This window comes from Dreissena polymorpha, chromosome 3 (genome assembly GCF_020536995.1).
Source record: "Dreissena polymorpha isolate Duluth1 chromosome 3, UMN_Dpol_1.0, whole genome shotgun sequence".
Lineage (NCBI taxonomy): Eukaryota > Metazoa > Mollusca > Bivalvia > Myida > Dreissenidae > Dreissena > Dreissena polymorpha.
Window position 1 is genome coordinate 144587589 of NC_068357.1, and position 24418 is coordinate 144612006.

At 35.3% G+C, this 24418-nt stretch overlaps 2 protein-coding genes across 7 annotated transcripts in view; one reads left to right on the plus strand and one right to left on the minus strand.

The window, feature by feature from the left end:
- LOC127871844 (sphingolipid delta(4)-desaturase DES1-like) overlaps positions 1-8162 on the minus strand; it is a 29960-nt gene extending 21798 nt beyond the window's left edge. The window contains exon 1 of the mRNA XM_052415094.1: positions 7961-8162. Within this exon, the coding sequence (XP_052271054.1) occupies positions 7961-8042 (82 nt within the window). The 5' untranslated portion in view covers positions 8043-8162. The remainder of the gene's footprint in view (positions 1-7960) is intronic.
- A 50-nt stretch (positions 8163-8212) lies between these two features.
- On the plus strand, positions 8213-22839 carry LOC127871845 (transcriptional repressor protein YY1-like). 6 transcript variants are annotated; one of them, XR_008045584.1, is made up of 8 exons: positions 8213-8703; positions 9663-9807; positions 10581-10797; positions 14308-14480; positions 16133-16192; positions 19071-19100; positions 20361-20454; positions 21207-22839. XR_008045584.1 is itself a non-coding variant. In XM_052415095.1 (8 exons), exons 1-7 carry the CDS (start codon positions 8259-8261, stop codon positions 20398-20400), a joined length of 1110 nt encoding a protein of 369 aa, XP_052271055.1. In that variant the 5' UTR covers positions 8213-8258; the 3' UTR covers positions 20401-20438; positions 21207-22839. The 6 variants fall into 6 exon arrangements, 3 of the variants coding, with proteins under 3 accessions (XP_052271055.1, XP_052271056.1, XP_052271057.1); XM_052415095.1 differs by having other exon boundaries at positions 20361-20438; XR_008045585.1 differs by lacking the exon at positions 19071-19100.
- The last annotated feature ends 1579 nt before the right edge of the window (positions 22840-24418 follow it).

Genomic DNA, 24418 nt, shown 5'->3' on the forward strand with positions numbered 1-24418 from the left:
TGGCTGAAGCTTTTTAAAGTTTTTTCTTCCCCCAGTGCAGTCCAGTATTGATAACCGCAAAAAATCTATGTGTGCTCAAGATCGGGTTTCTTTCAGGGAATTTTCCTCGCAGGAGTTTTTGATAAATATTGAGCGTGGTATTTTATTTTCACTTTATTTTTGAGATACGATATCATTTTCTTCCAGCATTCGATACATTGTATTTCGATTTGAAAGTGTCGATCGACGCCGATGCCATTACTTTGCATTTTAAAGAATATAATCTCGTTGTCCTCATAGTTTAAAAACGGTACATTGAGTAACTGGCCCATTTTGTCAGCTTTCTCAGTGAAAATATTTTCCCTTCGATCACCAACTCATTTTCAATCAAGCTCAGTATCAGTCCGATACCATATGTGTCCCAATAGTTGAATCTAATTATATCATATAATACAAGGTTGTTTCTAATAGTTTTGCTTCGTTATCGATTGATATACATGGAAGCAATCGAGCTAAGTATCTGGGCCGGGTGTATGTCCACAGTTTCTTTTCAACGCGTTCATATAGCAATGTGACCGTTGTATGTGTTCATGTAGTTCTTAAAGGTGGTTTGTTTGTGTTCACGGTACAAACCTGTCTTTAATGTTTTATTAATTGGTTCAAATGTGTATATTTATTTATCATGTGTCCACTGTATGGAAGCTTTCCAGTATTCATGTTATACCAAGGCCAACCTATTTCACATGGTTTCACTGTGTCGTCTGCAAGTGTTGTTGCAATAGCTCTATATATTTTAGACCAACAGTTATTTATACTTATCCCGAGTGGCCTCAGTGTTTCATTGTCTAATGTTGCAATAGCTCTTAATATTTCTACAAAACTCCGTGCCATTATTTATAACGACCAAACATTTAACACAAAGACTCAATTGGAAATATGCTTACTTAAGAACGTCAGATGATCACAATCCGCTAAGTGTATTAAATGCTCGTATTTCAACAACGTAATCTCACATTTGTCTTTTCAACTTTCGAACTTGTAAAACATAATTAAACTGTTATATGAGACACTTCGATGATTACAATAACCTATATATTGATAACAGTCAATAGTGAAGTTCATTGCGAAACTATTCAGCACCAACGCGTGCGTCAATGCTCTTGACCTTGAATCGCCGCATTTACGCGTCTCGGTGTCTGCACATGATTGTACTACGACGTGCGCATTTAACCCATTTATGCCTAATGGACTCTCCCATCCTTCTAAATTAGACCAATTTATTTCCAAAATATGGGATGTCTAGTATATTTATTTTCTAGTAAATTCCTTTAAGAAAACAGCGCAGACCCAGATGAGACGCCGCTGTTTGCAAAGTGCTTTTTTCTAGACGCTAGGCATACATGGGTTAAGGCATTACCCGGAACTCGAAAAGCGCATAAATATGTGGTTAATAAATAGTATTCACATTTCAAAAGAAGACAATAATAAATGCTTCATTATTAGTACGGAGTTACACAGAAACAGTTATAAAGACTCGGGATAGTGAATCCTTTGTAACTATTATCAGCATGAGAAAAATGGTCGATTTCTATCTTAAGGTTAATAATATATCAGTCATAATTAACTTGAGTATTTAAAAACACAGGTCACCTGGTGGTTAGCGTGTGGCTATGATATTTATATTATTAATTAGTAAAAACATCAGTTTGAATGAAAAATAATCAAATTATAACGAAAAATCAACTTCTCTGGAAAAAAAAATCACTATAAAAATTATACAACAAGGTATCCTACTCAAATTGCCCAGAAAATAGGATGCATCGCTTTGAACAGTCATTAATTCGTAAATTGAGCAACAGTTTCCGCGAACTCTGTCTAATTAAACGCAGAAATGAATTACTTGTCTGTAAATGCACATATCTTGTGTTTTAAGATGATGTTTTCAAAAATATCAAGCAGTGCTCCAGCTAGCAATAAATAGAGGGGCGCTGCGCCCCTCTAAAATTTGCCCACTTAAAAAGCGCCCCTCTATTTTTCTGTCAAATGCCCTTTTGATCTCTTAATTCCTGCTTTCAGGCCGTATAAAATCGCCAGAAACATCGACATGAATACACACATAACATGACTGCCTGGGGTGTATTAAGTCAACACATTGTGAACAAACAAGCCCCAAGGGCAAGGTTTGTTATCAGATCACTAATTAGCCTTTTGTTGCAGACGATAGTAGCATGCTGTGAAAGATTATCTCTGAGGTCACGCTTGGTTAGGCACAATCACACTCGAATGAAATCAAACTCAGCAGCACTATTGATTATTTTAAACTTCTGAATGCTTTGGCTATAATTTTTTGTTTGCAAAAATAGTGATTTCAATTCAAAATACCTATTAACATTTGAAAATTAATCATCTTTTTTTAATGTGAATATGCGGTTAATTTTTAGTCCGAAATTACGGCATGGAAAACATATTTGTGTTTTTGGATTTTATTTCTGAACTTTAAAACACTGTCTGTCCTCAATCATGATGAATTTTAACATGAATAGGGGCAGACAGTTGTTATTTCAACAAATAAAGAACTTGTTTGAAAGGAGGATTTAGCACTCTGCAAGTAAAATGTAATGTTGATATTGTCATATATTTTCGCGACCTAACAAAACTGTCAACGTTGTTGACATTAGTTGAAATAACGTGTTGTGAAATAAATATATCCTAGTATTAACAATAACAATGTGTCATTTTAATCTCCAGACTGGATGCTACTTCATGGTGACATTGATCATTGTTTGGACTTTAAATTTGTCAATATAGATTTTTGTTTTAATTTATATTATAAATTGTGGACAAACATTGGCTCAAAGTTATTTAAAGCAACGAATTTAAGTATTGACAGTCACAACGTTTTTTGACCCAGTGAAACCCCTGAATTTATTTAATGTTTTCTTCATTTCATTTTCTTCTAAAAGGCCACTGATGCTGAAAATGGAACCTGAAAGATTAACATGCAGTTCAATGATGATAGGTGATAAAAAAAACATCAAAATTCCCCCCTCCCCCACACACACACCGGAAAGAAATATGATATCTACATATCTCTAATGCGTGTAGTCGGATGCTAGCCCAAGTCGGTTAGGAAATTGGCTACTAAGTTGTTTTCCTTAGCGCCAATGTAGATAGTAATATATTTATTGTAATTTCATTACACAAAATGAGGAACAGCATACAATTGGTGAAGTCATCCAATGCACTAGTGTTTACAATTAATAAGTATATAGTATAACCAAAGTATATTTATAAATAAATGCCCTATTTTTCAAAATTACGCGTAAAATGTGCCCTTTTTGGGGAATCTCCCCTCTATTTTGAAAAGCTGGCTGGAGCACTGTCAAGCATACCTTGTAATTGAAACCAACAAGAACACGGGGATGTTATATCGCCGTATTTTGTTATTTCTCAAATCCCAATTTTTAAAAAGTTCATTTTCTCTTCTGATATACAAGCCATTTATTAATCGCACATATGCCTTTTGCGGCAGTTGACTTCATTCTATATTTGCCTGCAACATTTTGAGTTTTTTTATTTGTTCATAAGGATTTTTTGGCAAAATGGGGAGAATTTCGAAAGAAAAGATTTTCATCTTGTAATTGATACAAGAAACTGCACAATTTGAAATATACGAAAGGCAATTGAAAGTTGGCAATTTCAAAATCGGAATGGATTTGGTCTGATCTGACAGGCCTCAAGAAATAACCATGAATATCATTTATACATGTATGTATGAACATAATTATGTCACAGGGTAAACTTTCCTACGATAAATAAAGCTTAATACTTGTTACGTAAGTGGATGATATTATATGGGCGTAAAAACATACACACTAGTTTAAGGTTGCATTGACAATGACATTCGTTTCGGTTGTGTGCCTGCCCTTCAGACCTTTGTTATCACACGGTAATTTAGTGTCTGCACAGCTGATCGTGCGCGAGTGTTTAACCCATTTAAGCCTAGTGGACTCTCCCATCCTTCTAAATTGGATCAATTTATTTCCAAAATTAGGGATGTCTAGTATATTTATTTAAGTATATTTATATAAGCAAACAGCGCAGACCCTGATGAGACGCCGCATTATGCGGCGTCTCATCTGGGTCTACGCTGTTTGCCAAGGCCTTTTTTCAAGACGCTAGACATAAATGGGTTAACCCGGCGGTGGCGCAATCTGTGAACCAATCGGCTTCGTGCTAAACGCGGAATCCAGTAATTTGAGTAAATCATCTGATCCTGATTGAATGCACACAACGAAAGACTCCACTCAATGGCTTCGATACGTATCGATTCATACACAAATCCCAGTTATCAGATTTCGGAACCTCGGAAGTTTAAAGGGATCTTTATACGTTTTGGTAAATTGACAAAATTGAAAAAAGTTGTTTCAGATTCGCAAATTTACGTTTTAGTTATGATATTGTGAGGAAACAGAAATACTGAACATTTACTATGGTCTTATATAGCCATTATATGCATCTTTTAACGATTTAAAAACTTGAAAATTATAAAGCGCTGCAACGCGAAACGATTGAAAAGTTTGGAGAGTTCTTTTGTTGTCGTTTAATTTTGTGAAACTACGACGATTGCTTATATAAAGTATAAAATACGTCACTCGCACATACTTGGCAGGATGGCCGAGCGGTCTAATTGGTTTTTACTCCAGGACTCCGGGGTCACTGGTTCGAGCCCTGCTGTGGGCTACTTTTTTTCCCTTTTTAATGTTATTCTTGATTTTTTACTGGAGCTTTTTAGATCAAATGTTAACATTTATCAATATAAAGTATTAAATGACAAACTTCAAAACATGCCAAAATCTGTGAAAAGGCCCCTTTAACCTCCTTGAGCGCGGTTTATATTGTAAGGCTGTGACCTGTCTGTAAGTATCGTGTCCAATGAGTCTTATGACCATAATAATGTCGAACGCTTTAGAACTAGTATTGTTTTTAAAATGTGGGCAATTATGATCTAAAGTCGTTGTGTTCCATTTTCACAAATTGATCGATATATTATTTGATATTCAATCATTATTTGAACCACAACCCTAATTGCAGAAACGTCGCAAACTACGGCGTGTGAAAATTTCACAAATATGTAATTGTATAAACTGTTGCCACACATCTTCAATAAAATGTTCTGGAAACCATGACCAGCCAATTATCAGTCATCACAGAATTCATTTATTTCAACTGAACCTGAAATGAAGCAGTGATATTTAATCAGAAATCAAACTATATAATACTCAAACAGAATAGGAATTTTGTGTTTTCTACAACAGATTTAAGTTTACCGGTACTAACCATTAAAAACTTTAATTTTCGATCGCGCATTTATAACTCCTAATTGTATATAAGACACGTAATGGGCAAATATCTTGAATATCTATTGTTTAAAAAATTATAATACGACGCGCGTCATGCGAAAATGTGTCTTATGCCGTTTAAGACTATGGCCCCAAGACCAGATTGCGCATTCACGCTACCATGTCCTCTATAAAGCCACACAAGCTTAGTGGACCCATAAGCTGACATGGTAGCTCCTGACCAGATTGCGCAGATGCGCGGGCTTTTGGAGTACGCTAGAAGTAAATGGTACAAGACCCCTTTCAGCACAACACTGCTCTATTTCGCGTGTCACAATACAACTGTCGAAACTCACGTTGGACTTCGGTCAAACACAAGGTTTGTCAATGTGTACGTGATCATCATAGTGTGATCTTAATCTTTAAATGGATTAAAGTAATTTAATAAAGTGGATTTGTGGTTATCGAACAGCAAAGACCGGACAGCGTCGTATAAGAAGGCAACGTTGAACATTTCACATTTAAATACCGTCGTTACATAGCAGCTTAAGTTAACCCTTAACGTTACATAACATAACCTTTGCAGAATGATATCGTACGATATTATATTGAACAAAGGGACGACAACGATATATCGAATATTTCAACAATAACGAAATACCAGGATATAAAAACGATTTTAGTCAATACTCCAAAGACTACATTCAGTGGGTAAAGAAACTCTTATCTTAATAAGTTTAGATTTACTGTATGCATATGTAATTGAAAATAAGGCGCATACACATTGTCGTTATGAGCAGATTAGCATACTAAGATTGTTACTTCAAACGTATGGTTAGGGTGACAGTTGCGTAGCGGATGTGGTATTCGCCTAATGAGCGGGTAGGATCATGCGTTCGATCCCAAACTCTGAGAACGTTTCAAGATATGAATAACTCAAGTGCAGTCCATATTAAAAGATTCCGATTTTAGATACTCGTTCATTTTTTACAGGCGAGCTGCAATTTCGACTTGACATTGCTTGCAGCTTAATCCATACAATCCAAGGTGCCAGCTTCAGGTATGCCTATTCTTCAACCTATATAATGCTTTCTCGAGTTAAGTGTTATTGCACTCGTGGGCAATATCTCCGTAATATATACAAAGCAATTGTGCAAATCAGCTGCAGATAGCTTAAATCAAATATATAATAATAAATATATAATGATGCACGTCCCGAGGAAAAATAAAAGGGTTGATTTGACTTGATTTTGTATGAAGCAAATTCGCAAGGTAAAAATCTGCGGCGAAATATTTATAAGCTTAGACATGATAAACACATTCCGATCATACGATGTTTTGTTTCCCGTTTGACTATAGAAGTACCACATGGTCATCGATGTTACCGCCACAGGCTACACGATAAATTATCTCTGTCGACTATTGCGAAGTTGTTAACATCATGTCAGATGGCAAGAAAATCTCGAGGATGAAACACTCGATAAACTATCACTGGTTGGCGTTGGTACGTTTCGTAACAATAGTATCTGTGTGACAGGGGTAAACTGGTTTTGATAATGATGAATAACATATTCATTAGACGCAAATATTAATGGAGATTGCTCATCTATGTATCTAAAATTGCATTTACATGACGGGGTTTAAACAAATGCATCGATATTCCAATACATGTTTTACAATATATCCCCCTTACGCGTTTTACATTTCTGCCAAGGTGAATATGTGAATCGTTTTCCATAAAAAACTATTTCAAAATCCATCCATAAGGTAAAGATCATAATATTCCGACGAAAGTCGAAGACGTTATACTCTTCTACGACCAATACTCAAATTCAATCAGTATACATACAGAGTAAGGTTTTGGGATGACTACTTCAAGACTTCATAAAAAGATAACAGCATGTATAAGGTGTCTTATAAAGACTTATAGTAATACAATTTATCATAAGCGGAGTAACGCGTATTCGAGGATTTAATTATTTCGTGCCAACAAACTAGTGGCTTGATTATTATTAAGTTGATACGAATACATAGGGTTATTATTTATTAAACTATTTCATATTTAAGAAACAACTCAGGGATTTAAATTGAAGTAGAATCCTGCTTTTTGATATATGCTGATCGCATAGCATTGTATTGTATGCAAAACTGCCATGTTCTCTGTAAAATATGCATTCGGAGTGCTTAATACATATGCAGAAACAAAATAACTTATCACTTTAGTATTTTGAAGCTTGAAATTTTCATTTGATTCCTGAACAGTTCTTATTTTCAACATATATTGAAATGTCTGATGATAGCGAATTCCCTGAATCCCTTCGTGCTTCAGCCTCTGTATCAGTTTGTTAATGTAAATACTGACCTTTTAAAGGTTTTTTCTCTTTTTTTATAATCAAATTTACGTTTTTGTAAAATATTCGAGGTTATAATTTCTACACAAACACTTGTCAAACAGTTTATGAACAAATATATTGACAGTAACGAAAAATCCATAGGGATTTTAAGAGTATGTGATGATACGGTGACTCATTCCGTGATAGGGTCATTCCGGTCATATACAACTTGAAATGAAGTCCTGTTTCATAACAAGGAAGCTGCACGCATACAATTCAGTAATGATAATAAAACATTTTTCTTACTCAGCATTTCTTTCCTCCGCGTTGCATGAGGCTCCTGTGTATAAGACCACTCAAATTCCGTTCTTGACACAGAAGCTCCCATTTTCACAAGTGTAATATCACAATGAAGTTACAAACGCTGATCGACCCTTTAAACTACAACCCACTTCCCCACAGCCATGTGTCAGACTGCAAATATGCATAAGCTCACACGATATGACGTCACGCTGGTTAGGTTTTGCATATTCATAGGATCACGTGACTACAGTGCGTGACCCGTCAACAACCTTCGCGTCCGCCATTTTAGTAGTCAATAAAGATGGCGTCGATCATCGGTTCGGAAGTAGAAATCCAAGAAGTGGAGATTGAAACAGTGGCGGTGGATTTACCAATAGAAACTGTTGAAACTTCAGATAATACAATCGAAGTGCAGCCTATGATTGCTCTACAGCCATTACCGGACACAGGCCATGAAGAAATTGTTTTACAAACGCGAGAAGAAGTCGTTGGAGACCTCGTGGGGGACGGGATGGGAGTCCCAGCCCCTGATATAGAACTCGTCACTGAGGATGTGACTACATCGAGAAAAGGAAAGGGTGGCAAAAGAAAGACTGCCAGATCAAAATTCATTGCTGCGGAATCTGTGGCTGGGTTAAATGCTCTTGGACTTGATCATATGCCATCTTCTAACAAGAAATGGGAACAGAAACAAGTTCAAATAAAAACTCTAGAAGGCGAATTTTCGGTCACAATGTGGGCTTCTGGTATGTTTCGAGATAGTATCTTGATCCGTTTATAATTATTATCATTATTTCGGTTAAAATATACCAATTTAAGTATGTGTTGTTAACGAAAATATCGACCAAATGTCAGATATTTTGTCGTTCCTTTCTTAAGGTCACAAAGAATGTGTGACGTCAGACAAGGCGCGGGTCATCTTCTACGTACATTGTTTTACTATGATATGTAATAAATACAACGAGTCACTGCCGAATAAAGTCATCAACGCTGTATTTTAATGATTGTTTTGTTTTGTGGCCGCCATCATGATTTCTGTGGGCGCCGCCATATTCTTTGAAAGATGGCGGATTTAAGAAATGGCGGACAGACGCCATTTGCATTTCATACGATGTTATTTTCACATAATTTAGAAACAGCGGGTCATGATTAATGAACATTTTATACGTCAGCATGTTCATTATTTTTCATGTTAGTGTCATTCGGCTTTGACTTTATTTGAAAAGAATGTTACAGTGAAATATGGCCGAGAATGGTCTCTAGTCAGCAGTAAAATTTAACAAATATTAACAAGATGGCGGTCACTGTGTTAAAGCGAAGTCACGTGACCCATAACTACAACACCGCTATTTATAGAAAACCACATGTAATTGTTATTATTTGTTTTCGCATTTCGCATGCAACAAGTGCACAGTGTTTTGGATCCACTAATTGTATTCTGTTTTTGCAAATATTGCATGTTAAACATCTTTGTTGTATTTCAGATAAAACTTATTCTCATAAATTTATTTTTAAATTGTTTTCATTTCTTGCTTAGTTTTAAGAATACACAAAAATCCCCGTTAAACATAAAAATCCTTCAATGTACAGTTGATATTTGATTGACCATTGATTGAACAGATTAGCCATTTACCATTGTGTTATTTGATTAACTTACATAGCTATTGAAATGCGTTATCTTCATTCGCAACTGATTGTTTTAAAGGAGATGACAAGAAATTGGAAGAAGATTCCAGTGTGTCAGAGTCTGATGCAGACTTTACAGAGTACATGACTGGTAGGAAATTGCCACCAGGGGGAATTCCAGGCCTTGATCTCAGTGATCCGAAACAGCTTGCAGAGTTTGCAAGGTGGGTGATCTGCTCTTAAGAAGTAATATTTATCCTGATTACCCAGGTAAAAACGCACAGGCACTCAACATTTTGGGTTTTGATGGGGGGGGGGGGTAGCGTAGGGGTAGCAGCAAATGCAGAACACCTGTTAATAAAGGTTTTAACACTGTATTAAGTCAATAACACTTTGGACAATTAATTCATCAGAACATTTGTTTTCATGATATCTTGGATGAGTTTAGAAATGGTTTAGGTCTGTTAAATAACAGGGCTGCCAAAAGGCAGAATGTTTTTCCTGATTAAACTTAAGTAAAACCTTGTATCAGTAAACAATCTAAAAGTAACAGTTACATTTCAATCTTCATGAAACTTGATCAGAACATTTGTTCTTATAATATGATATCATGGGCTGCAAAGAACAGGTTTATCCCTTTGTATCTCGGTGAGAAACTTTGGGCCTTTAAGCCCTCTTGTTTGTTTGTTAATCTCGAAGTGTCAACACATACCTCATATCTAGGCTTTCATTAATATTTCAAGTAAGAGGGCCCAGTCAGTCATGCCATTTCTTAACCCCAAAACAATAAACAATATGTATGTATTGTTTTCTCCACTTTTTTTCACAAAATGAAACATTATATTACGACACTTTAAAACTTCTGTCAAAAGTGCAATAGGCAGCTAAGGCTCTGGTTAATGTGTTAACGGGAACGAAAGTAATGCCACATTTACAATAATTCTTATGCATGTCATAGTTCTAATGCCAAAATAATTAATGTGGAATTTAACTTCAGCATTAAGCAACGAAAGCCTTCTGATGATGTTCCCAGAACTGTTCCGTGTCCGCACAAAGGTTGCAACAAGATGTTCAGAGACAACTCTGCAATGAGGAAGCATCTTCACACACATGGCCCTAGAGTGCACGTATGTGCAGAGTGCGGCAAGGCGTTTGTTGAGAGCTCCAAATTGAAGAGACACCAGTTGGTACACACAGGAGAGAAACCTTTTCAGGTATAGCATTAATCCTTATCCACGCATTTTAAGCTTACCTGAGCTGTGCTCATGGTGAGCTTTTGTGATCGCCTTTTGTCAGTCGTGCGGCGTCAGCATTTGCCTATGAACACTCCAGAGGCCACATTTATTGTCTGATCTGTATGAAACTTGGTCAGAACATTTGTCCCATTGATACCTCGACTGAGTTCGAAACTGGGTCATGCTGGGTCAAAAACTAGGTCACTAGGTCAAAAATAAAGAAAACCTTTTATCCCATCATCAGACCTGCATTGTCGAAATAAACCACTGTGAAATAAATTTACCTTTATTTCAGCAGTGCTGAAATATAGCTGTCACGCGCGGCGAAGAATGTTCATATTACTCGGAATCAACTATAAAGTAATCATTTTTAGTAAAATCGAATCAGATTCAACAAAACAAACAATTTGATACCAAGATGTAATATAGTTTTTACACACAATGCAACTCAAAAAGCAAATAAACATTATTTACAAATATTAAGTGCGCGTACTCGTGACGTCATTATTAATACGTCATACGACACAATGCATGTTGTTTCACGCTAAAGATGCAGTTGTTTTGTGTCTTTTTTTCCATTATTTCTTAAAAATCGGGGACGTAGAGGTATGATTAACGAAAAACAGAATGGTTACTGATCTTTTTGTAATGTATTAGGCTCGACACGATTAAAATAATGAAACAATGTTTGCTTAAAATATCTTTGGGATTTTCCGTCTAGTTCGATTTTCCTATTCTATGTTTAAAATAATAATTAACGTCTAAGAAAATTGATGGGATAAATCGAATACTAGGTCGGTGCCGAATAAAGCAAAGTTTATCTTGCTCGGCACGAAAATCTGAACCACTCGCCAAGGCTCGTGGTTCAGATTTTCTAAGCCTCGCAAAATAAACTTTGCTTTATTCGGCACCGACCTAGTATTCTCTATGTGAACACTGTAGAAGTTAAATTTGATGCCAAATCTTCATGTAACTTTGTCAAAATGTTTGTCTAAATGATATGTTGGTTGAGTTCAAAAATGGTTCCGGTCCGTTGAAAAACATGGCCGCTAGGGGGCGGAGCAGTATTCCTAATATGGCTATATAGAAACCTTGTGAACACTCTAGAAATCACAATTTTTGCCCAACAGCGCCCTCACACTACTTTGGGGGAAGGGGTCCGCAGCCCTTAGGAGGGGGAATTTTCGCGGCGTTACCCTTTTTGGGGGATTTTTTTTACTTACTCTCTCATTATTACATTTGTACATGTTTGCACTATATTCATTACATTTTTCATAATTAAGTATGTTTGCAAAGATTAAATTGAAATAGAATTGAGATATAATAATCATGAGACACATCTTTCTATTAAAAAAAAATATATAATTTTTTAATTTTTTTGAGGGGAATTTCCCCCCCCCCAAAAGGGGAAAAAAGTATGCTTTTCAAGTGGGGGACTGCCGCCGAATTTGGGCGGCAGATTTAATAGATTGAGGGCCCTGCCCAATCATCATGAAACTTGGTCAAAACATTGGTTTCATTGATATCTCGGACGAGTTCGAAAATGGTCCAGATAGGTTAAAAAACATGGCCGCCACGGGGCAGGGTACTTTTCTCGATATCAGACCTGTTTACTTCTATGTATTCGCCGTTGTTACTATGGATTTTGTGGCTAAACTACTCACTACGGATTTGTACTGAAAAAAACTATGGATCCATCGATCAAAATGGTCAAATTTTAGTCTTTAATCGTACTTTCGCTTATTATCGGTCTTTGCAGGTAGTTTATCAATCATAATCATTTTGGCGCTTGCGTAGTAAAAAACGTTAAAATTCAAGCCTCCCGGGGAACGAGTGCTGATCGAGCTTGTCGAGTCGTCACCGAACAACAACTGACTTGCGTATACGAATATATACGATTCTACGTTGCTATCCAGTAGACATACCTCTCTCTATTGCGGAGAATATCGACGATAGTCGTTATATCGGGATTGAGCACGCCTGTTTTTACACACGACGAAGATGGCGGCAAGCAGACAAGAAATTGCGATTTACGGCGAAAATAATAAATACAACCTTTCCATGGCAACCTTGTTATTTGGCATTTTCTGAATTTGATTAGAAAGACTCTTGATTGAAATAACTTTTGTAAATTCTTCTTATTTTTTACATTTGAGTCACTGGTGTTTTCTTCTCTCCATAAATTGTGTTCTTTAGATTAAGTTAGACTTATTTTATAAACAAAATTTTTGAAGCAACTTCTAGACTAACAGTAACTAATATTTATATCCCTTTTTTTGACAGATTGTGAACTTCTTTTTACATTGATTAAGGTATTTGCCGTATTTGTTCATTTTTTTAGATGCATAGATTCTTTAGACTAAAGTTAGTTATTTTCGTTAAAGCTGCTTTGGTTTTCACTTATAGATTAATTCTTTTGAGTGTTTTCAGGCGTATCTGACTGGACGCCTTTAGTTAATTGAATTTCAACCAGTAAGTGTGTTAGAAATAAGCGTTCTCTAATTTATTAAAATAGACTCAATAAATATTTCTGTATTACATAAGTGCTCACACAGTTACATAACTCTTAACCGTCCCGCGACCGGTTCACTTGCGTAAGCGAACGAGACCGCACTACCACAGTTGTTTATAGTAAAAAACATTACATTGTGAATACTTTTAGTCACATTTTTAGTTAAATCTGAATGACACTTGCTGATTTTCACACATGGTGACAATCTTTATGAGCATAATATTTTTTGCTCATGGTGAACTTTTGTGATCACCTTTTGTCAATTGTCTGTCTTCCGTTGTGCGTCATGAATATTTGCCTTGTTAACACTGTAGAGGCCACATTAATTGTTGGATCTTCATGAAACTTTTTCAGAAGATTTGTCCCAATAATATCTTGGACAAGTTCAAAAATGGTTCCAGTCTGTTGAAAAACATTTCCGCCATGGGGCAGTTTGTTGTTCATTCTTCATGAAACTTGGTTAGAACATTTGTTCTATTGATATCTTGGTCATTTCTTTTTATCTCAGGTAAAGGACTTTGTGCCTTTCAGGCCCTCTTGTTACATGACGCTTGCAGTCCATTAGAAAATCAACTTAATTGCATACATTTCTTAATAAATAAGTTATTTGCTGGCTGTTCCAGTTTTATGCTGTTTGCATATAGCCATGTTCACTTTGCTTTTGAGCAGGAAGGGGTTTTACAGATCAATGCTTGCAGGGATAACTTTTGTGGTATGTTACCCTGACAGGCACTTATCTTTAGTACCTTGTTAGTCTGGCCTAAGAGTAAGTTTTTAATTCAAAATCGGACAATATTAAAAAGTTGTTTTCATGACTGTTATGCCCTTTATGCATTATGCCCTTTTATGAGCCTGCATTGTCATCATTTAGTAGAATAAAGCCACTTAGTGATAAAATGCTGGAAAACTGTTTCAACAGAAACTGTTTCAACACAAGGTAACTAATGTTATTATAATATAAATATAACTTCTTGCAGTGCACATTTGAGGGATGTGGAAAACGTTTTTCACTGGACTTCAACTTGCGAACACATGTCCGAATACATACCGGGGATCGTCCCTATGTTTGTCCATTTGATGGTTGCAACAAGAAATTTGCACAGTCAACAAATCTCAAGTCTCACATACTCACACATGCAAAGACAAATAGGTATGCTATACATGGTTAAAACCTCTTTAGAAAGTCATGACTAGATTATTTCCACATATCTAATTTATATCAGAAAATATGTCTTTTATCTGTTCCTCTCTATATAAAAGGCTATACGTAACATTTTGGTTATTTTCTTATTTACATGTTCATTAATTTCATTATGCTTAAGCTAGGGATATAGCTGGATGAAAAAAAATGGCAGGGTTTTTAAAGGGACAGGGCAACCTCTTTTGTGAAAATTCTTTTAATTTAAGGTTAACTTTGCATAATGTGAGTGACTTAATTGTGCTATGTCAAAAAGTACATATAAATAAATAAAGCATCCTTTCAGCATGTATTCCCAATTAGGAAAAAACTACATATTTCCAAATTGCTGTCCAAAATATTCCCAATTGAAGGTTTCACAATTTTTTTAAAATATGATTTTGACCACTTGACAGCATTAAGTTATCAATTTTAAAGTATTTGGGAGCACACAAAAAATACGACAATTTCCAAATATAAAGACAACGCAAATGTTCCCAATTTTAGGGTTTTTCGCGCACAATTTTCCTTCCTAATGGGGCTGGTACAGGTCCTTTTCCCAATTGGGCTAACAAAAATTGCTGAAGGTTGACAAATAAAAGAGGGTGGGGCATAAATAACAAAGGGAAGCCACATATTTGTTAAATAGTGGAGCATGCACATGTAGTATCCCCCTGCCATTCTGCTTCAGCTTAATCCCGATAAGCCTTGCAGAATATATCTGATCACCATAAAACTCGTGTACTCTATGCAGGTACTTTGCATGTGTCATCAGTCATTATTTGTACTTCTGGTCATTGATCATCCATGTTCACACTTCTGACCAAACTTGTTATTTTGTGTTCAATAATTGTGTGATTCATAAACAAGTACCATAGTTTACAAGATCAAGCGCATGGAACTGGTACTCACTATTGAAATAATAAACATGCAGGCACACAGTGGTGTGACGACAGTAAGTTAATTGCTGGATTATCCTGGGGTATGTATCTAGTTGATGTCCAAGCGAGACAGTGGTACTCCCATTGAATATGGTATGCGTAAATCAGGTAGCACGTTAGGGCACTGTTCTTATTCATAACATTGACCAATTAACAAGTTGATTTTAATTGAGATTAAATACAATATGTACAATGTGTAAAAATTGGCAAAAAGGTTTTCCTATCTTAATATTCTTAAATTATACAAAATGTCTGGAAAGTGTTTGTAAAACATAAAAAAGCATATTTTTTGAAAAAACAAATAAAAATTATTTTTTTACAATATTTTTTGGGAAATGTTTAACTAAGGGGAAGGAATATGCATATTCCCCAATGAGAAAGGTCTGGCAGTAGAAAATGGCCTGCATGTCTTTATTCATTATTGCTTTATTTTCATAATTCGGTTATGATAGTCAGATAGATTGACGGACAATTGATTCCAATTTTGAAGATGAAGGTTTACAAAATAAACTTTGTTTGCAGAACTATATTGAAGATAAAAAAAAGGAATACAGGCAAATAGTTCTCTATGTCTGAAGCTTTCCTATTTGCTTTCCTTTAAAAAAGATACAGAATAAATAATGTAACTCTTTAAAGCTAATCTCCAAGCTTAGTTGACCGTTGCAGTGCCTTGTGTGTTTTCAGTCAGCTCGGTGCCTCATACGCCACCTCCCCAGAACTAGATCACGCCCATCTAGAGATAGGGTATGTGCTGACAGAAACTGCCCCTTCTCAAGTCAAGGGACACATCCCAGTCTTTGAAATTAGGTTGAAATTTGGGTAGGGGTACTACTAGATAAAGTAACTGTTCTGTAAAAATGAGGGCCATAGCCATGGGGTGGTTGTGTTAATCAATTAAATAAAATAAAATTGAGTTGTCCATGGCCTAATTGGGTATTTGGTGTGTTTATTCACAGACCAATCTAATAGAATTTTTTTTTTTATTGAGAAATATGCTTCATTTTCATTCGTTACAAAGAAAGTTTATAGTTCACATGTATATAAGAGATGTTATAAGTACTGAACAATATTATTGGGGTTTTGTGTGTGAATGATTTGCGATTTTGAAGATAGACCTTTTAAATAGGTTTTCCAGGGTAATAATAATTTCAAAGACTGGATGCAAAACTGCATTTAAATTTTGGTTTCTTTTTTGTTGCAGTTTGAATAATTTGAAATTTTAAACTAACAATGCTTTGAATAACTTGTATTGTAATAAAACCCAATATTGAATCATGTCCCTCGTAATATAGTTAACAGAATATTATTATTAATGCTGGTGACTTTATGCATTTAAAGACCCACCAACACACCTTGTACCCTTCACCAAAGAGAGCCAAATTGTGACTGCAAGAGTTATGTTTTCTTGACATTAATTTCTTGGCAGTATGTTGGCACAAGCTGATTTAAAACACATCAGTCGATTTAACATTTGTCACATTTTTAACCAAGTTTTCAATGAAGTTTGAGAGCCTGATTATTACAGTATTAGATTTAGGTAGGTCAACTGGCTGGGCGGGCACATTTTTGAATAGGGGATGCAGTATTCTCTGAAAGCACTGGCAGCTGGTGATTTCACCGGTTACTAACAATCTAGCGCCAGCTAATTTTCCCCAAAATATCAATTCAAAACAGCGCAAAAAAGCCCATGTAAGTTCTTAGTTGCTGGCTACTTTGAAAATATAACTCACTACTCAATTTTTATGAAGAACACTAGTGACATCCTGTCAACAACTTTATTTTTCATTGACAAGTCTTGATTTGACTTTGGATATAGCAAGCTTGTGTGGAGATCTCACTTTGGATTGTAATTTTGTCATATCTACTCAAGGTTGAGGTCACTCAGACTGTTGCTAAAAATTCACAGTTTTCACAACTTTTGGATCAATAAATTGAGTTTGGATGAAGATAATTTACATAAATTTTGTTTATAGTTAGTTTAAACACAAAAAAAGCTTTGGATTGTATTGGGGGCCATTTTGATCAAGTTCAAGGTTACTGTTACTAAAAATAGAAACAGCAAAGATGTCAATAACTTTAGTTTGCATTGACTAATCTGGATGAAACTAAGGATATTGAATACATGCATGAGGACGTAGCCTGGAATTTAAAACATCGCAAGTCATGTTAATGTTTAAGATTTACATGTTTCTAAAAACGGATGTGGGTTTTCTGTGAATGAGTATTATTTGAATCCAGGTATTGCATTCAAATATTGTATTTTGGTTGCATATATTTTTACCTAGCTTGGATGTTCATTTGGGGCCAGTCAGTTTTAGGTTAATGACTTTTCATCTAAAAACAGAAAAACTTGTATGATCTCAAAACTTGAATATGTATGTTGTTTTTATGCTGCAATTTTTTTATGCCCCCAAAGGTAGGCATATAGTGATCACACTGTCTGTCTGTCTGTCCGTCGCACTTTTGCGTTTAGGTTTCGAAAAATGCTCATCACTACTATGTCTTTCAGATGTAACATTCATATTTGGGATGCATGTGTAAATAGACAAGGCATTTCCATACGCACACAAATTTTTACCTCTTTGACATTGACCTTGAACTTAGGGTCCGCGTTCAGGTTTTGAAATCTGCGTTTAGGTTTCGAAAAAGCGTTCTTCGGGGGCATATGCCTTCCTATGGAGACAGCTCATTTGGAGGTAACTTACATGCATATCTAGCTTATTGATCCATTTCTGACCAGTAGGGTAGAGATCAATTTTGCTATTAAAAAAACACTTTCCTTTCAAAAGTTTGATTTTTTTGGGGAATATTGTTCTGAAACTGTGTGCAATGGTGACTTACATGCTGACGTAGCTTTGGATCACACAATTATATAAAATAGCTTAAACATTGAAATCCTGTTTTTGTGCGTTGCCATGTTTCTTGTGTTCTTCTAAAGTAATTTTGTGTTGTATGTGTTGTTTATTTCTCTTTAAACTTAAGCCTTGCTCAGAAATACAGGGCTTAATGCATGTGTGCAAAATGTTGTCCAAGATTAGACTTTGGAGGCCAAACAGGCTTATCAGGGAAAACATTTACCCCTTTTATGGCATTTTTTTTATTTAAAGAAGGTGTTTTCTATGCGAAAGTCAGGTTGAGGCGGAGAGTGTGGACTTTCTTAGTCTGTGCATAAGCCGCAACCTAATCTAGGATGACACTTTATGCACATGCATTACCAGACAAGTTTTGATTTCCCACAGAGAAGCTCATATACATGTTTATATCTGGTACACAGGTTGTGTAATGACAACTGTCTATTAGTTAAAACTGTACAATATGAAGTATTCTGTTAGTCGCTAAAAACCTTATTATGTTGTATCTTATGTATATTTTATCAGAAAAGTTTGAAAAAAGCAAAGTTAAACACAAGTTACAATTGATGGGTTGATAACAAAGCCTCCAGCCTCAACTTTGTTCTAAAATAACAATCAAAAACACATATTATTTAGAGTCCAGAATATTTACTTAATTTGTATGCTAATAAATTGAAGTCTCTTAATAAAGCTAATGACTGTCAACAAAGTCATTTGCTGTTTCATTCAATGATACTATGATAACAGTTGTTTTCTTGTGACATTTGTAGAGGGCAGCAAGGCTACCAGATCCCATCCGGGTAAGTATTTTGTGGCAATATAACAGTGTACTCCATACAATTTTTAGCCAGTTATATTTTCAAAGAAGCCAGCAATTTAAAACCTAAAAAGACATTTTTTGTGCTGTTTTGAAGTGATATTACAGGGAAAAGTAGCAGATGCCAAGATTGTTAGTAACCGGTGAAATACTGGCTGCCGGTGCTTCCGGAGAAAACTGCATATAACATTATAGACTAATTTGATTTGTGTGTGTGCATTTTAACTGAATTCTTCGGCTCTATTATATAAGCTGCATCATTCAAAAATGGGTATTATGCCATACTTAGCAAGTGTACTTTCAGACCATACTACACAGTCAAGTAGTCTGATCAGGAGCTTCCCTGTCCGTTTACAAGACCCAAAAACCTTTTATGACCTAATAGTTGAAACTATTTCTCCTATCCAGACTTCGGGCGATTGTTCTACACTGGCTGCTTATAGCATAAGAACTGTTTTGGAATTACCCGACTCTTAAGATTGAAACAAGGAAGGATTTAATTTCATATCACATCAGAAAACCTTACAGAGAAAAATGTTGAGCTCATTTCACATTAGCAAGGTCCAAAATTGCATTACTTTTTCTCATAAGGAGCTGCATCTTTTCTTTGAATATTCTTGGACCAGTTACACATTAGTCCATGAAGTATGCTTTTAATACTTATCTTGATACTTGTTACATAAACGAAGGTTTCTATTGTGACAATCCACTACATCTATTGCTTTTATGTTGGGGTTTACATATGCCCTGTCAGACCTAGGCTGAAATTGAGTCTGAATAAACATACTTCCTCTTCTGCATTCATAGCATAGGTTAACATGAACAAAGCCTTTTCTTAGGTAATTGACCACTCGCCGGCTGTCAATCAAACATACGTAATAATCAGATGTCGTTTATTGCGGCCACATGGTCCGACAAACAGAAACTGTAGGAGTAATGGAATAAGCGTTTTATGAAAACACAACTTAGTGGGCATTCTGATAGTGATATAAAAAGAATTCAGACATTTTGTGCTAGTGGTTGAATGGCGGTTCAGAAATGTGATTTTTCTTTCTTTAAACCGATTCCCTCCTTTCCGCAGATTTTCTCCTTTCAGTTGATCTTCTCATTTTAAATGCTTAATGTACTGAACAAATAGTCCTTAGTTTACCTGATGAGCATTAATGGAGTGAAATATGGGCCGGTTATGTGTTTCCGAAATCTCATAGCAATACATTTTGCATGGGTGTATATGTTGTTCCAGTGAGACGATGCTCATTGGTTACACCTATGAGGAGCAGTGACTAGGAGAGGCCATAGAGAGAGCAGAGGAAATCGAATTGTAAGTCGGCCAGTGTGTAAGTGACTTACCTTAGTAATTTTTACACACATTTAACCAGTCATTTGTGAACCATTGCCGTATTAAAGAAGTAAAATGCTTTAATAACAATGACTTCTGTTTTAAGTCAACAGTAAGGTGGAATCAATAGAAGCTGCATTTTAGGAAAAATCAGGCTTCATGCTTATATGACCCCCCCCTGACGAAAATCACTCTATATTGCACTTTAGAATTAGGGTCAACTGGCTATAACGGCCAACAGTCAGTATATTTCACTGTTCATTTTTAGCTCGGCTGTTTTCAGAGAAAACCCGAGGGATTGTCATAGCTAGCCCGTAGTGTCGTGTCGCCCACAGGCGTTGTGCTGAAACCTTCACATTTTGTATTATTTAATAGAAAATATTTATGTTATTATGCTTAGGCCTAGTTATCAGCAACGAGCCTTTGTTTAACACTGATTGCGAAGACTGGGTGGGGTAACGACGTGGCATTACTACCAACTGACCAACCATCTAAAAAGAGGTGATCCGAGAATAGCAGTCACTCGTTGACAACGGTCACTTTGGTCATTTCCCTTGACTGACAGCTGTTCTCATTTTGACTGTATTCCTGGGATGGCACTTTCCATTAATTAATTTTTTTCCAGACCATGGATTATATTTTTCCTATCACAACATTTCTGCTTTAAACATATGCGCTTATACTTTTACACCAAGACAAACGTGTCTTACAGGATCATTAGCTTCTAGTGTTTCTGCTGTTACCTTTCAGTGAAAGAAGTTTTCATCAGTGATCATCGGAAAGATGTTAAGACTCGTTGCAACAATGCCTGTGATGGTTCTGTCCTAGGATCGTGTTGCTATCATGCTTTTGCTGCTGCTACAATCTGTGCTCATGTAACTGGGCACCGCATTCTATACATGGACAGACTGGTGGTCAGTTATGGTATTTGTGGTGGATTTAGGCTTAGACTGGCCTTGTTTAAGTCATGGACTTGAGGCATAACAGTGTTCACACCTTGTCTTGTACAAGGCACATACAAATCAGTTGTAGAAAAATTATTACATACTAGTTTCTAAAATTTTAAAAGTATAGCTTGCTAAGACTAACCTGATTCTCATCTTTATGATTGGATATATTAAAGAAACATTGTAAGATGTATTTGTGTTTTTAACTGTAAGCAGTTTAAATAAATGCAAAATATCCTGATAAAACACTTCCTATTGTGTCATTACCTTGAGAAACATTCCCATGAACAAATCCAATTATAAATATAAGATAGAATTGAAGCATGTAATTTTTGCCCATAGCATACACAAGTATGGGGTTAATGTTGGGCAAGCTATACCTGTATGTTCAATACTTTCATCAGAAAACATAGTAATTTAAAACTGCATTGTGTACATATATCAGAAATCCTATTTTGTAAAAAGCAAAGCAAATTTATTGAATGGGATTCTTGTAATTATGTCACATGTAATGCATTAAAAAAACTTGATAATCTGTGCATGTTATTGATCAGTTTATTGATCTCTAAATCACTTACTATAATTATAAGCAACAATTAAAAAAAGAACTGTTTGTATTTCATGATTATTTGATAATTTCAATCGTTACTCTGTAATCCATTATTGAAAAAAACTTCATATGATCTACATCTATTGCATTTATATGTAAATAGGCACTTCATAATTTATAAAATACTTTGGTTATGTATAAATGATAGGCAAGTATTTTGTGAAATGCCACAATCACATTGAATTGATTCATTTCACACCCAGCAACCATTGTTAAAAAAATCTAACCTGTGCTGGAATTGCTGATATTTTCCAATCTTAAGCACCCAAAGATCTAACATTTTTACTCTTTAAAAGAAAGAGTACAGATGAAGTTTAAGCTTTTTAGCTTACCTAAGCACAATATGCTCATACTTAAGCTTGGTGATCACCTTTTGTGTATGATGGTCAACAATATTTGCCTTGTGAACACTCTTGAGGCCACATTTATAGTTCAATCTTCATGAAACTTGAACATTTGTACCCATGATAATTGACCAGGGTTCACAACTGGTTCAAACGAAGTCATAGTGAAGAAAAAGCTTGTGCATACTCTAAAGGCAACATTTATTGCCCAATCTTCATGAAACTTTGAACATTTGTGCTAAGGAAATTTCAACAATTGAAACAGGGTCTCTGCTGAGTTCAATTCTGGGTGACATGGATAAAAATCTAGATGACTTGAGCAATTAAAGGAGAAGCTTGTGAACACTAAAGAAGTCAATTTGCTTGATCTTGGTGAACTTTGCTCTGAAGATTTGTTTTAATGATTTATTAGACCAGGAAAATATGGTTTGTGACCTTTGAAAAACATGTCCGCCATGAGGCGTACTTTTTCATTATGTAGCTATAAGAGAACTATTTGAACACTGGTTAATTCACATTTTTTACCCTCTCCTTAGAAATGTTCTCAGAACATTAAACTAAACTGATTGCTGGTTGGTCATAAACCTGGCAGCCAGGTGTTGGGCAGTTTTCTAGAAGACTATTATGAAACCTTTTAAACCCTATACCTGCTCTAAATAGTTCCTTTGGGTCTTATGTGAGCGCCTTAGGTCATCTGTTTCATCTACATCAAGATGTTTATGTAAATATATAAACTGTTAAGCACATACATTCATGTTCTTGCATATTGAAGTGTATTATAAGGAACACATTTCACATAATAGCTAATGACTAGTTTACCTAACATTGCAACATTGCCAAATGAGTTACTCATCTGACAATAATACAGCAGTCATTTTTTATAACAGGTATTGAGAGGTATATATTGTTAAAATCTCCGATAACTCTTCAATGTATGTCTACAGAATGATAACATACCCCTGTACTGTTCTAAAAAAGTTGTTTTAAATGTATGTGCTTGTTTTTACATTGTTTTTACTTTAAACCCATCTCATTAAGCACGTCCATTATTGTTAAGCTTATTTTCTAAGCTGAATACATTTGTAAATACACATGTTGTGTACTATTTAAATTTGATCATGCATGGTAATGATGGTAAATATTTGCAGATAATATATGAAGGTTTATTCCATGTTTGTTGAACAATATTGTAAATATAATTTCTGGTACTCCTTGTACCATGTTATTAGTTGACTGCAGTAAATAAAGCGAAATTGAAGTAAAATCAAATGTTGAATGTGGTTTACTCTGTCCCATATGATATTGGTATAATATTCCCGTGGGCTGTTGGCATCTTCAATTTACTGACATGAAATTGTGCTTGACCAACATTACTGAATTGTAATATGCAGCATCTGGCAGCTATTAATCTTGAAAAATGGTGTGCTCTTTAATGCTGTTTGATATATGGGAACAAACTAAAAAAGTATTTCTTATTAAAATGGTTGAGTTGTTTAATACTAAAGATTTTTAAGATCATTATATTTAAAGTGATTGCTTTTAACATTTCAAGCCATTTTTAAAATGGCTAATTTGCCTTCAAAAACCTATCAGGCTTTTTTAAGCCTCTCATCAGTTTTTTCCCACAAATTAAATATTGGTATTCGTAGACATGCGTTATTGAATTTACATGACAAGTTTATAGGTTTATTATAGTGTTAATGATTAATGGAAACTTAGTCTTGTTACATACCGGTAATTTGTTAATTACAGCGAATTGAATGATTTATTTCCCTTAAGGATCATTCCTTACATTGTTTTTACTTGTGATTGCATGGGGTGGGTGCATACTGGTGAAAAATACACATGGGCTGTAAAATAGTTTGTGTGCTGTATGAAATTGTAAAGAATTCTGCAGTAATTGAAAAAAAAAGGCAAAACATGTTATAAATCAAAGTTTTCCGCATAATTGTATTTAAAAGCTAATTTTTAGCAAGGCTGTTTTCCGAGAAAACCCGAGCTATTGTCATAGCCAGCTCGTTGTCCGACGTCCGCCGTAGGCGTCGTGCTAAAACCTTAACA

What these genes read in the sequence shown, in the direction of transcription:
- LOC127871845 (XM_052415095.1), top strand. Translation starts at nt 8,259, where the DNA reads ATGGCGTCGATCATCGGTTCGGAAGTAGAAATCCAAGAAGTGGAGATT. An exon ending in GGTCACAATGTGGGCTTCTG is followed by an intron (nt 8,704 to 9,662) that starts GTATGTTTCGAG and finishes ATTGTTTTAAAG; the next exon opens with GAGATGACAAGAAATTGGAA. An exon ending in GGCTACCAGATCCCATCCGG is followed by an intron (nt 19,101 to 20,360) that starts GTAAGTATTTTG and finishes ATGTTGTTCCAG; the next exon opens with TGAGACGATGCTCATTGGTT.